The following is a 15,149-nucleotide window of genomic DNA, read 5'->3' as shown; positions in this document are numbered from 1 at the left end:
GCTGATTTATGTCCTTAGACTAACGGACAACATTAATTTATTTTTTTCAAAATCTGAAAAACTGGATTTTTATAAAAATATGAAAAAATTAATTTTTTTTTATGGAAAAACTGTGCTTAAAAAAAAACCAGAAAACTGTCTTTTTTTAAATCTAGAAGAAAATTATGGAGTATTAGTTTTGCACATTTTACTTAGAAAAACAATCAGTTTTTCAAATTTAAAAATTGAATTTTCTAAAAAAAAGGGGGTTTCCACCCGTTAAAAAAAAGTTTTCCAAATTTAAAAAAATTCCACATGTTTTAATGAAAATCCAATTCGTTTTTTTTTTATATATATATATATAAAAAGGCTTTACTACATTTGTTTTTAAAAAAACGGTTTTGAAAATTATTTTTCCTTATTCTACAAATAACGATTTTTCAGATTTCTTTTTAAAAAAATAAATCAATTTTTCAGTAATAAAATGTCATGTGTAATTTTAATATTTTTTTTAAAAAAAATTAGTTTTGTCTGTTAGTCAAAGGGAATAAATGAGCCAAAAAGTTGAATTGAGGGATAGTTTTGGCAAAATAGATGAATAAAGGGTATTTTCATACCTTTTCTAAAAGTTCAAGGGCATTTTTGTTCTTTTCCGTTAAATTTCTAAAAAATATTTGGAGTTTGACTAAAAGTCACACTTTTACGCAAACATAACGTACTTATTAGTCTACATACGCGAAAGAATATGTATGATTTTATGTCCAAACCCAAACATAATGTACTATTTTGGTCTTTTTCTCTTACAAGTTTCATTGACACTGTCAACCAGAAGCTTTGAGTCGCTCTCAACTTCAATGTATTGATAGTTGTTTTTCCAGCACCATCTAATACCATAAAGAAGGGAAACTGCTTCTACCCAATTGCTTGAACCTTCCTTCAGATTTATAGTAAACGTCATCACCAAATGTCCTTTTTGGTCTCAAATGACACCTCCTCCAGCACAAAGACCATCTTTGCAGCTTCCATCAGTGTTTAGTTTGACAAAACTCCTAGATGGTTTCAACCATTTCACCAAAGCATTTCTTCTATAAAGAGATATATGATTATCACATACACTGAAAATGCCTTCCATATTGTGTTGAAATTTTACTTTAGCAAATTGTTGCTGAAGCAGAATAGTAGTTATTAAAGCAATATTGGCTATGGTTCTGTTAAAATTGCTCTCCTCGTTGCCATATTTGATGCCATACCTTGCTTTCCCAATCTCTCACACAGCTATAGTAGGCAAGCAATCTTTCAGCATATTCGTGACAAGATTCTTGGCCTTAAATCTCCACCAGTTGATGAGCATCTGTCTAAAGTTGTTGGTCATAGTAGGTATTCCCATAATACCCCCTATTTTACAATGAATCTTCTGAGCAAAAACTCCTTCAACGAAAATATGGCCAACGGTTTCAATCTTGGGAATAGAACAATAGGTGAAAATTGAAGGCAAAGATATACCAAGTCTGGAAATTCTAGTATCAGTAGGAATTTTATCCCCCGGAGCTCTCTACAGTATAAAACTCATTTTGAATGGAACCTTTTTATGCCGAGTTTTGGTGTCTATCCATCCTTTATTATGTGTTGATATGAAAACATGCCAAGCTGAAGGTACAGTAAATTTTCCTTTAGTGTCAATTGATCCCCTTTGGAAGAATTTTAGACAGTCTAGAGTTAAGCTATTTAGCAAAAAATTTACTAATAACATTGTATAAACTAATAGGTCTAATATCATTGAATTTTTTGGGGAAAGGGACTTTGGGAAGCATCACAATACAAGTGTGAGTAATATATTTAGGAAGATTGACGCCACAGAAGAAAGAAATCAGAGCCTGATAAATATCATGATGGATGGTGCTCCAACAGGATTGAAAAAACCTAGCAGTAAAGCCATCAGGTCCTGGGGAACTTTCAGGATCCATGGTGAGTAGGCAGTTTTTAATCTCATTATGGGTAGGAAACTCAGTAAGATCCTTCTTATCCTCATTAGAAATAATAGGATTGACACTATTAAGAACATAGTAGTCTATATTAGCATAAGGTTGAGAGAAAACTCCCTGAAATTATGTGACTGCTGCATATGCTACCTTCAACCCATTCGTCATTGTCATTTTTAATTTTGTTTATATAAACCCTTTTTCTTCTATCTTTCAGCACACTGTGGCAATAGGCCGAATTTACATCTCCATCTTTCAGCTATTTGATTCTTGCTTTTTATTTGAGAATGGAGCCTTGGGTCTTCAAGTGTTGAATATAGATTGCTTTTACTCTGATGTAAATTGGCCTGTTCACCTCACAATTATCATTCTGCATGACTTCTTCTAGGTTAGAAATGTCCTCTATTCTCTTGGGTTCTTCAAAAATATCTCCATATGTGGCTCTGGACCATTGCCTAAGCCTTGAAGCAATTCTTTTAAGTTTCTGGTAAAGAATCCACCTGGGTGTGCCAGGGCAATCTTGAGTCCGTACCTCTTTAACTACTCTCTGGAAGTCTTCATGTTCAGCCCAAATATTTAGGAATTTAAAAACTTGATATGATCATCTAGAGAGTTGGATATTTTCATTACTATTGGGATATGATCAGAGCAAGCATTTGCTAGGTGAGAAACACTGGTATGGAAAAAAGTATCAAACCACTCAGAGTTATATACCATCCTATCCAATCTCTTCTAGATAGTATTTGGATCACTTCTGTTGTTGCACCATGTATAGATATTCCCAGAGAAACCTGCATCTTGCATCCCACATTCTCTTAAACAGTTCAAAAAGTCAAAACTTCTATCCATTCTTTGGGCATTACCCCTTTTCTTTTCTTCAACATCAGAGATGGTATTGAAATCCCCCATCCAAGCCCAAGGTCTAGAAATTCTTAGAGACAGTTCTTCCAGATTCTCGCATAGATCTTTCCTCAAAATGATCCTGCATTTATCATAGATAATGGATATATGTACCTGAGTTGAGATGCTACTATGGTTGAGAGAAAAAGTGACCTGTTGCTCAGTATTTTCTTTAATAACAACATCAATGTCTTTATTCCAAAAAAGCCAGATTTTGTTGTTGATGTTTGCAAAATATCCTTACATGTCCAAATGCCTCATGTAGCTTAATATGCGATCTGCACTAACAAAGAGTTCTTGCAGACAAATAAAAGTTAGATTATTTTGAATTTTGATGGACTTAAGTCTTTCAAAAGCATTTTGAGTCCTCACACTTCTTATATTCCAAGCTAATGTGTTAATCATTAAACAGGAACAAAATGAAACTGTGGTAAGATTTGATAGAGAAACTCAGAGAGCTAGACAGTTTATTCCCTGTCCAGTACTTCATGAGTTGCTATGATGGTTGAGTTTGTCACATTCTGGTCTTTGGAATATGTCTCACTTTCCATATCTTCAAAGCCTCCAAGTTGGGTTGCTATAGAGAATACTTATATACATTGGAGCAAACTTATACCTTGATAGCATTGTAATTAAGCTCTATCTTTCCTAACCATTATCGCCCACAGTTTTCAGTTAAAGTACACAAAAATATAGACTGACTGGAGAATAATGGACAAATTTTATTTTTCCCAAAAGTGTCGTACTCATGACAGGATACATAGGGCCTTATTATTCATTAAATAATTATTGTCTTCTCTATTACAGAGTACTACTATTACATAATAATAACATCAAAGCAACATTGACCTGAACCAATTGTCTTTTCTGCCCGTGATTGAATGCACACTCTCATAATAAAATGTGCGATCAGGCGCCAATAAACGATGGATTACATCACAGTGGCTTGAGGAATGGATTTAGTATCGAAAACAGGTAAATTCTCACTGGAGATCGACAGGTGCTTATCGGAGTTGGTCTTGTTACAGAGATCACTGATGAAAGTTAGCTGATAAGGTGATTTATCTGTTGCCATCCACTGCTCCACTTCGAAATTCTGTTGTTTGCATTTTGTATGGATTCCAGTAACGGTAACCTCCACGTAGTTACAGTACCATTTGTGGCTATGTCCAGTGCCATCAGAAGTCAAGTTCATCTTGCAAACTGGCCCAGTCAAACATGGACCTCGACCACTAAAAATGTCCAAGTTTCCTCTTTTAAAATAGTCATGATCTGAGCCCATAAGCCCACCCCAAGCCACGATGTTGTTGATTCTAATACCGTACCCGTCTGCATCGTAGAGAGTCAAGGTGATGGTTGAATCGGTTCCACCAAAGAATTTTTTACTGGTTCGAACATAAATTGTGTACACACAATCATCTTCCTGCATTTTGTATCCATTTCAGAAAAATCGAAATAAAAATAGAAATTTCCCAAAATAAATACACACGCACAAAAGAATAAGAAAGGGAAATTAGCACTTTTAGTCCCTCAAATATCTATAAATTTTGATTTTGTTCCTTGGTTAAGTATATTTAACATTCAATTAATTGGTATGTTCACTTTTAATCCTTCTAAACCACAAATTTATCGAATTATTAAGTGTCAATTCAATTATTGATTTGTTATGTTAATATGTTACTCCATATTTGAAGGTAATTTAAAAATAGTTTAAATATCAGATAATTCCTGTATAAAGGGATCAAAAATTCAAATTTAGTTAAATAAAAGTTAGATGTACTTACCCACATATTACAAGGACCAAAATCAATAATTATCAATATGAAGGATCAAAAGTGCAATTACCCCAAATAATAAATGAGAACATGGATATTGAATGTTTGGTATTATTCCATTAGTGGTACAACCTAGAAATCAGGAGTTCTAGAGGGAAGCAATCGTGCTAATTTCTTACCCTAGCAGTCTCAATTTGTCCAATGAGGCATAAATTTTTTCTTTTTTTTTTAATAAATTAGTAATCCAAAACATGTCATGAATACTTGTATGATTATAAATTATCTTATTAGAGATAAAGATGGAAAGCATAAAGTTTAATTTTTTTAAATATAGAAATGTATTATTATTTTTTTTCCACAGAGTAAAATAAAATGTGACCACTTAAATTGGGACTGACGTTGAGCGTGGAGGAGTTACATACCCCATCCATTTTAATTTATTCTGTATTTCAGTTTCCTATTTAATTGGATTAAACAATTATTATTTTTTATATTTGCTAAAATTTCTAATTTTAATATTCTGATTTTAAAGAGTATTTCTTTAATATGTTATATACCGTATTTTAACATTTAGCTAAGACCATAACATTCAAAAACTTTCTTTAAATTCCTAAATTCAGTGTTCGATCAATCTAAAATATATATAAAGTAAAATCGACAGAGTAAAAAATGTAATAATAATAGTAATAGCAAGAGTAGAAGAAGATGGATATTAGGGTAACTTACAGATCCAGACACGGAGGAGATGGAGAGTGAGATAAAGAGTATAAATAGATAGAACCAAAAATAGTTGACTTGAGCTGCTACTCCCATGGCTACTTGAGCTTTCTCTCTATTTCTTCCTTCCTTTATGTTCCTCTCTCTAGAATATGGAAGTAGTTAATTTATAGTAACAGTGTACAGTACACGTTGATATAAATAGATCACATCAAGCATTAATTAATGGGACCTAGTGAAATGGAAGTCGACAGATATTTGTACAATTTTATTTTCAATTGTTCTGTCTTTTTTTTCAAATAAGCAAGGGTCACATATTAGCACACGGTGTAGTACAGTTCACACTGTGTTTACACTAACGGAGTGACTCAGAATCACTTGTTAATAACTCGACTTATCTTTGGATATGAGAAGTGTGAACAATGAACTTAATATGAACAATGAACTTAATATTTTCCCGATGAAGTTCTGGAGAAATATCACAAAGAGTAGCCATCACACACTTTCTTTAGTCAAACAAATAGTTATTAAATCTGGTAAAGTTTTGTCTTGATCTTCCGGTGGTGGATTTGGTTGTGGGATACGTATTTGCCCCAAACACGTTATTTCTTTTTGACAATTCATCATCATCAACAACAATTCCTGAATCAATATCTGTTTTTAACTTCTCTGATAAATTATTTTGATATTTTTTTTCAAAAAAGGAGGAGAAATGGAAAGAATCTAAACATGCAAAATGGTGGTGGTGAAATTGCTGACGGTGGTGGTGGCGGATATGGTGTTTCTGGTGAGATGTGATAGTGCGATGGTTTAGTGACGAAGAAGATGTAATTATTGGAGGATTTTAATGATTAATTAGGGATTAATTAGTGTAAATATAATTAATAAAAGAAAAATTAAATAAATAATAAGGAAAAGAATATAAAAATTAAAATTTAAAAGATTTCTGACGTGGCGCTGATGTGACGGGCGAGCGTGTCATACCTCCCCTTGTGCAACTGGTTATATGTGTATCAGAGAGTAAATAAATTCACTTTTTAAATGTGTAGGGGCCTAATAGGTCGTCTTAATAGTTTGAGTGTTATATCGAGTTTTTAGGTATAGTTCAGGGGTCAATCTTTGTATTTTGCCTTATATTTACTTTTCATACTTAAAAGTCAAATTAAGCGAACTTTGATCGTTATTTAAAATATATTATTTCAAAGATTTTGATGTTTAGAGGTTAGAGGCATACCTATGGCATATATAGTAGGGGGATTAAGGACATGTATGATGGAACTAAGGCTCAGGAAAGGACTATTGGAGGTGACTCGAAGCACTTCCCAGTCGTGATGGGATTGCACCAGGGATCAGTCCTTAGTCCGCTTTTATTTGCCTTGATGATGGATGAATTGACGCGGCATATCAAATGGAAGGTGACATGGTGTATGTTATGTGCAGATGACATAGTATTGATGACGAGACTCGCGATGAAATTAACAATAGGCTAGAGATTTGGAGGCAAATCCTAGAGCCTAAAGACTTCCAGCTGCAACTTATCGAGGACATGCACCTAGATAGGAGTATGTTATTGTTGTTGTCGTTTGTTTCAAGAAATTGGGACTCGCTGTAATTGTGTAGTTTTTTTTTGTTTTTTTTAATTACGAATTCTAAATTTAAACAAAAAGAATTTAATCTAATTTGGTTGTAAAACTAGATTAAATTAATTTGTGATAAAAGAAATTTATGCCACAACTTACTTCTACTGCAGCTGTGATAGGATTCCTAGAGGGAAAACTCTAAGTTATTCAACAAGAAATTAAATGCAAGAAATTAAAGGATAAAAGCAAAACACAATTGATAATGAAACTAAAGGCAAACTTGGATTGGATGCCAAGCCCTCCAATAGAAATCAATCTAAGGCACGTATATTATTTGAAATCAACAACAATTAACCCAAATGAATCCATAAGTATATGAAATCAAGGACGAAGGTTCTTCAAGCAACTAAGCAATCACACTACTAAAAGCTACTCAATATGACTAAGTTATAATCTAAGAGATAGAATTCTCATCAATGTTCAAGCTAACCATTCTAAAGACTAGGAGACACTATATATAGTTTTGACTTTTATTATAACTAAGGTCCAAAAGTGGCCTTTGCAAATATAATCAAAAATGACTATAATGGCTCTTCCATCCATGATCTAGCCACAACTTGTGCCCTCAACTCTCTCACCTTCGTCTTCACTCCAAGCGACCTTCTAAACATTGTATATCCTTGTGTGTTGATCCTCAAGGCTCTCCAAAGTCCCTCTTTGCATGAACATGGCTTGCAAGGCTTGGAGTTCCTTGGCTTAGGTACGAGTGAAAGGTCTAGAATAAGTTGTGCCCTTTGGTATCGTATCAAGCTGGCAGGTTAACATTTACTCCATCCGTCCACTTTTACTTGTTCACAATGGACTATACTTCCTCTTTAAAAAATAAATTAAGTGCATAATTTACTAGTGTTTCTCGTTACACAATTTTAAATAAAATATTAAATAGGAAAAGTTTTTGACTATTTACCCTCGTTTATGTCCAAAGATATAATTTTTCTTTATTAAATATTTACACTCTATAATAACAATTATTATCCGGAATAAAATGGGGAAGTATTAATGTTGCCTTGCACTTCCAAAATGACAAACAATTTATACATTATTTTTAGATTTTACGACAAATAATTTGAGATGGATGGAGTACGCATAATAATGCACTTCAAAAAATTTTGAGAAATAATTTGAGGAATGAGAAGTTAATGTTAAACATAAAATAGAAAAAAAAAATCTCTTAATATATTAGAGTGGATAAATAAAGGTGAAAGGGAGGGAATATTGATTTGTATAATTTTTTTTCACTACATCTTCTTTAAATGAAAGGAAATAATATAAGAAGCAACAAACTACCAGAAGACAAAAATAAATGTGACAGAGAGTGAATGAATATTCGAATCATTGTCGCTATAGATGCTCTTTTTCACCTCCACTAAATTATTTTTTTAGGCCGAAGCCATCGAGAGATATCTGTGGTTGACAACATCTTTCACTTAGACACCTCAACTAAACCTTGTACCTATTGAACACTCAGACTACATCGAATTTGTTCCAATTAGACACTTTTTTGACAAACAGCTTAAATTATAGTGTGTGTGCAATGCACTCACGTGTGACGTGGCATAATGACTAATTAAAAGAGGACATGTGCAGATTTGGGTGCAAAATAATAATTTAAAAATAAACAAAAAGGAAAAAGAAAAGAAAAAACAATTTTCAACAAAAAAAATAAATTAAAAAACCTATTTTCTAAACACACACACTTTCTCTAATCCTTCGATAATGTCGCTGCCGTAGAAGCTGACCGCCGGGCGGCCGACAATAACGATAGACAACACTGCCTCCTCATCCCTTTTTCTTTCCTTTTTTGTATCTGATAACGTGACCACCATCGTCCTCACCGGGAAAGGCCCAATTTGGGCAATTTTGTATGTTTCTGGCATTTCTCCGGCATTTCGCCGTTGAAGCAACGCTGTTGGACACCGCTATAGATTATTGTCCCCCCTCTCCCTTTATTTATTTCACTGCCCCACATGGAACCTCGCCAGAGATTATTTCCGGCGACTTGTCATTGAAGCCAGTAGTCTAAGCCCAAGCTTTCTTTCGCTGAATGCTTTCTTTCAGTTTTTGTCTTGGTAACGATCAATACTTCTTGTTTACATAATTGCAATTATCTGGATAAAACTGCTATAATGCTTTCTTTTGACGTTGCAATACTCGCACATATTATTCCTGCAATTTCTCCATTTATTTTTAGTTTTTCCACCATTGATTTAAGAATTTTAGTTGGGTATTGGGTTTTTGAAGATTATTTGTTTTGCCATGATAAATATTTGGTTTTCTGGGATTATGCTCTGTTTAAATCAGAGCTTTCATTTTTTTGAGCTCTGTCAAAGTTCATGGTAGGGAGAAAGAATGAGGAAGAAGAAAGGAGAAAAAAATCAGTTTCACCAAAAAAGAGTTCCTCACGCGCTCAAAATTGGTGTCACACACACAATGTGCCAAGTCAGCAAAAAGTGTTTAAATGACACAGTCACGTCCTACCTCAGGTGTCTAACTGGAACATAATTTAGTTGAGATGTCTAAGTGAAAAATGTCAACGACTACAGGAGGCTGTCGATGGGTTTGGCCTATTTTTTAACAGTAGGGACGTGATGCACATGATTTATGGGGAATGGTGACGTGGCGGCATATAATGCGGGACAATGTGCTAATTAAAAACAAAAAATTGCTCTACGGATCCAAAAATGATCCAATTCTTTGAAATAGTGCGCATTCATCCTTAGGAGCCGTTTGGACACTTTTGAAATCACGGTTTCAATCATATTTAGATATGCAATTTGGATATTTTAAGTTGTATTTTCTCTTATAGACATAAAAACTCCACAAGTTGTGAAAACTATCAAAACATTCTCAATTCTTACACAATCTTACTAAATGAGCAAGTCATAATTCATAACAAAATTATTCCGTAACTAGAAGGCCTTTCTAAAAAATAAAACATCAATTGATAAACTTTAGTTCAATAAAAACGAAAATTTAACGTGAATAGTAACGAGATTGGTAGACATAAATAAAGGTTGGTGGACGTTAATGAGGTTGGTAAATGATTGGTGGGAGTAATTGTTAAAAATATCTACCAACTTGTGGGTCTCTTTTTACAAAATATAAACTTATGGATCAAATTTTATATTTAAAATTTTTTAAACCATGATTTGAAACCCCAAATCATCTAAAAAAGGCATGATTTGGGGTTTCAAATCATGGTTTTTGCAACCGTGAGATAAATGTACGTCCAAACGCTTCGTTTCATCTCAAACCGCATGTCCAAATGCCTACTTAAAGTTTAATTGTCGAATTACCTCGCAGGTTGTCTCCAAATTATTTTTCATTCGTTTGTGAATTTATAGTAATTTCATTTGGATTTTTCTAGAGGTATATGTTTACAATATAATATTATAAAATTTGTCGAATTTTGATACGGAGATTGTTTTTCAAATAAAAATGAGCATCATCTTTCCAGTTTCCACCATCAAAAATAAAGAATATCAGGGATGGTTGGACCAGCTCCTGACATATAATTAATCAACTTCGCAAGCTACCTCTGTATTAAGGGTTGGTTTGGTAGCGGATTAAGTTATTCCAGGATTATTATTTTTGGATTAATTTGTTCCACCACCTAAGAGATGATATAAAATAATATCAGGTATGATGGGATAAGCCGAGATATTCAGAACTAAGTTTGGGATTAATCTTATACTCTGTTTGATAGAAGGTATAAGTTTATTCATAAATTTATACCTTCTACCAAATAGAGTATAAAATTAATTCCAAATTTAATACTGGGATATTCCACCTTATACCGCGTACCAAGAGGTAAATTTATCTCGTCTTCATGAAATAGAATTGGTAGGTGTTTGTCGAATAGTTATTCGATGAGCTGAGCTGAATTTCAGTATTGATGAATAAACTTAAATAAATCATCAAAATGTGCGAGTTAGGATTCCTTTCACCTCTTTCGATTTTTGTGAGCAAGCCTCACTTGCTACTTCGTAAGGGCTAGACTTTTACATTTCTTTAGTATAGTCGGGGATAGGATGTGTCAATTATATTTTCATTCTCGATGTCATAGAGATTCCATAGACAATAACTCACATGTCTTTTGTCATTTTTGTTGGGATCTTACATGGTATGTAAGGATGAAACTTATTTTTATATGATACGAATTATATTTTCTCTACATATGATTTGTAGCCTAAGGGGTCAAGATTGTGATTTACACATGCATGCTTAAATGGTTTTAAAATAATTTCTATCCATACAAGGGGCGCATTCGAGTATGAAATCAGTTAAAGTAGAAGTAATCGATATAGAGTGAGTAATGTCCCGTTATTAGAAAACGTATATACAATTGAAATAGGTTTAAGCTTATAATTTTTCTGAAGATTACAAACCTTTTCCAGAGTATACATAATGTTCACCTAACATATTAGTAATATGGTAATTTCAGCGGCAGTACACGTGGAAAGAATGGCTAATTTCATGAGTGGTAGGTGAAAGTTTTCATCACTTCAATATTATAAAGTATATAGTACTATTTTTGTCCTTTGGTCAAAACTTAATTAGGACTTTTGATCATGGTAAGATGATGCTCGTGTTTTTTTTTTTTTTTTTATTTATTTTAATTTTACGGAATTGTCTTAGTTAAAAGTTCAACAGCTATATTAAATAACAGTCGGAAAGTACATTTTACAAGAAAGAAAGAAGAAAACAGATGAAAGGTATAAGACAGTTTACTCCTAAACTATGACGAAATTATCAACTACACACCTAAATTATAAGGGGGTTTTCAGTTTCTGAACCTATCTTTATGTATTCTTTATCCTTTGAACTTATTTTTTCATATTATTTACCCCATTCTTTGCTTACTAAGTAGAGAAAATAAGTTAAAGCGCAACATATACAAACGCGAGCTTATTTTAAACTAAGAAAAAAGGGTTTTAATATCTTTTTTCATTTGCTTCTGTCGAATCCAAACGACTGGACCTCACCCTCACTCAAACCCTTGGGACTCCTATATAATTTAGGTGAGTAGTTGACAATTTCATCTTAATTTAATTTAAGTGTGTTTCTGTATGTCCCCAACGTTAAACCTATAATAACAATGTGAAAAGAATCAAAACTTAAACCGGAGAAAGCCTGCTGGTGACTCGACGACAGAATTTACTAAAAACAAATGTGCAAAACGTGGTCTGTACCTACCACTCAAGTGATGCGTCAAATCCTCATGCCAACATTTCTTTATTAGCATTGACGAGCATTGCTTGCCAGCTCATGCGCTTTATCAATCAATCATGTGAACATTGGGAAAAAAATATTAATCGTATGAATCGCTGATATAAAAAAGGTAACGTAATGAGTGCTTTTGAGCTATGTCAAATGAAATAAATTTGCTTTCCGTTAATACTTAAGGTTAAATATTTCCTGATCGTTACATCAAATTCGCACATGAATTATACGAAATAGAACAAATTTACTTTCAAATGGTGAAAGTTTTGCACCCGGTGATGTCATGTGTCACGAAGTTAAAGATTTTAACTGAGGACAAATTTGAACCTTTTGCATTGTTAAAGTACAAATTTAACTATTTCGCATGGTTCAAGGACAAATTTGACCCTTCCCCATCCTTTTGAGTTTTTTAATGTTTTTTGTTCCTACTTTCTCTCTTTCCGCCACAACCTCTACATTAAATTTGCATATGAATTATGCGAAATAGAACAAATTTACTTTCAAACGGTGGATGTTTTGCACCCCGTGATGTCATGTGTCAAGTAATTAAGGATTTTTTTTTAATTGAGGATAAATATGAACCTTTTGCATCGTTAAGGTACAAAATTAACTATTTCGCATGGTTCAAGGACAAATTTGACCCTTCCCCATCCCTTGGAGTTTTTTAATGTTTTTTGTTCCTACTTTCTCTCTTTCCGCCACTACCTCTACCATCAATCACCCTTCCTTCCTCCTTCCTCTTTGTCTCTCCCCATCATTGTCATCATGACCTCCACCAACATCTTGTTTTCCCCTTTCCTTTATTTTTCTCTCTCCCTATCACCCAATCCCCACCTATACCGCTAGGAGGGAATGCGCTAAATGTGTTGAACATGCAATATATGAAATACTACTTTAATGCTGGTATATAGTAGCATAGGGGTCAAAAGAGGAAGAAATTGTAATTGGCGGTAGATGTAGTAGCGCGGAAAGAGAAAAGAGAAATAAAAGAAATTAAAAACTCAAAATTAGGGAGAACGTCAAATTTGCACCTGAATTATGCGAAAGATTCAAATTTATTCTCCGTTTAAAAAAAGTTTTCACCATTAAAAATAAGGATAAATTTGACCCCAACTAATTATTTCAAGAGAATAGTTCACCCCACTTGTTAACGGAGGAAAAATCGGTTCTATTTCGCATAATTCATGAGCAAATTTGATCCTCCGCCCAAAAGGTAAATTCCTCTGGCCCATTTTACTGGTCTGTATAATTTCAAGTTAGAAAAAAGTGGCTTTTGTTTTTACAAGAACGTTAAAATGAAAATGTGAACCGTGTCAATTGTTTAAGACACCACAAAAGACAAATTGTATATATTTCAAGAGTCTCGCAACACAACAAAAGATGGAGACAGAATGTTTTGGGGCAGGAGTTGACCCGTTAAAATTGAAAAAGGAGAAGCTAGACAATGACAAGTCTTTTTTGCTAAATTGGATTATTGGAACCTACACTAAACTAAGTCGATCAAATTTTAATATTAAACTTTAATTTCTATTTTCAAAATAAAATTCAAAGTTAAGTAACAAAAGGTCCAATACTATTATGTGTGAAATAATGTTAAAATTTCCAGGATATTTCAAAAAAAAAAAAAAAAACAAAACAAAAAGGGAAAAGGTGCAAATATACTTTTCAATTTAGCGATTTAGAGCAAGATATCTCCTCGTTATAAAAGTGGTATATATATCTCCCATTATAAAATGGTGCAAATATATACTGTCCGTTCTGAAAATGGTGCAAATATACCCTTTTCACGATTAATTTTTTTAAAAGTCATTTAGGTTATTTTTTAATTAAAAAATGCCATGTGACTTTAAAAAAAGTCTACCTATTTTTTTTTAATAGACATATTTTTCTAAAGCCATGGTAATTTTTTTTTATTGTATCTCAGGTATGTTTAGTTTAAAAAAATATCTCCGTAACTTTAAAAAAAAATAAGTCTACCAATTTTTTTAAATGAACAAGACCCGACTCATCAAGGAAAAAATTACTTTGTGGCTTTAGAAAAATATGTCTACTAAAAAAAATGGGTAGACTTTTTTTTAAAGTCACGTGAAATTTTTTTTAATTAAAAAATAACCTAAATAATTTTTTTTTCAAAAATTCCATCAACGAAAAGGGTATATTTACACTATTTTGTAACGGCAGGGGTATATATACACCACTTTTGTAACGAAGGATATATTTGCTCTAAATTGCAAAATTGAGGGATATATTTACACCTTTGCCCAAACAAAAATAAAGGGCATTATATGTAAATGTGAAAATTATGTTAAAAACAATATCATAAAATCATCTATAATATTTTTATAACGGCAGGGGTATATATACACTACTTTTATAATAAAAGATATATCTACTCTAAATTGTAAAATTGAGGGATATATTTACATTTTTGCCCAAATAAAAATAAAGGGCATTATATGTAAATGTGAAAATTATGTTAAAAACAATGTCATAAAATCATCTATGATATTTTTGCAAGGCGAGCTAACATTGAGTTTCTCGAAGCTTGTGGATGAATCCAGCTAAATTATTATTACTCATATATGTACACCACTAAGTTATGCCGACCCTTCATTAATTATTTTTTTATAATTGGACATGAAAAAGGAAAAAATACTCCCTCCGTTTCAATTTATGTGAATTTATTTTTTATTAATTAATATAAAAAAAAATAATCTTTTTTTATATTTAAAAATAATTTACTTTTATACAATAATTTATAACCACACAAAATTCATATGATTTATTTAACACCATAAATTTAAAAAAAATTCTTTTTTATTTTTTAAATTTCACGTCGAATTAAATAAGTTCACGTAAATTAAAACTTCAAATCATGTTCACTCTCAATATAATATGGGCCCCTCACAAGACCACAACCCTTGATGTAATCTATA

The 15,149-nt window shown here is 32.5% G+C and overlaps 1 protein-coding gene across 1 annotated transcript; it reads right to left on the bottom strand.

Moving 5' to 3' along the window:
• Positions 1–3,560: 3,560 nt before the first annotated feature.
• On the bottom strand, positions 3,561–5,519 carry LOC132059477 (PLAT domain-containing protein 3-like). The gene is made up of 2 exons (XM_059452098.1): positions 5,360–5,519; positions 3,561–4,281 (listed from the first exon to the last, which is right to left on the bottom strand). The coding sequence occupies exons 1-2, from the start codon at positions 5,444–5,446 to the stop codon at positions 3,790–3,792; spliced, it is 579 nt and encodes a 192-aa protein (XP_059308081.1). The 5' UTR covers positions 5,447–5,519; the 3' UTR covers positions 3,561–3,789.
• Between the last annotated feature and the right edge of the window lie 9,630 nt (positions 5,520–15,149).

Source organism: Lycium ferocissimum, chromosome 6 (assembly GCF_029784015.1).
Source record: "Lycium ferocissimum isolate CSIRO_LF1 chromosome 6, AGI_CSIRO_Lferr_CH_V1, whole genome shotgun sequence".
Classification (NCBI taxonomy): domain Eukaryota; kingdom Viridiplantae; phylum Streptophyta; class Magnoliopsida; order Solanales; family Solanaceae; genus Lycium; species Lycium ferocissimum.
This window is presented reverse-complemented; position numbering and strand designations above follow the sequence as displayed.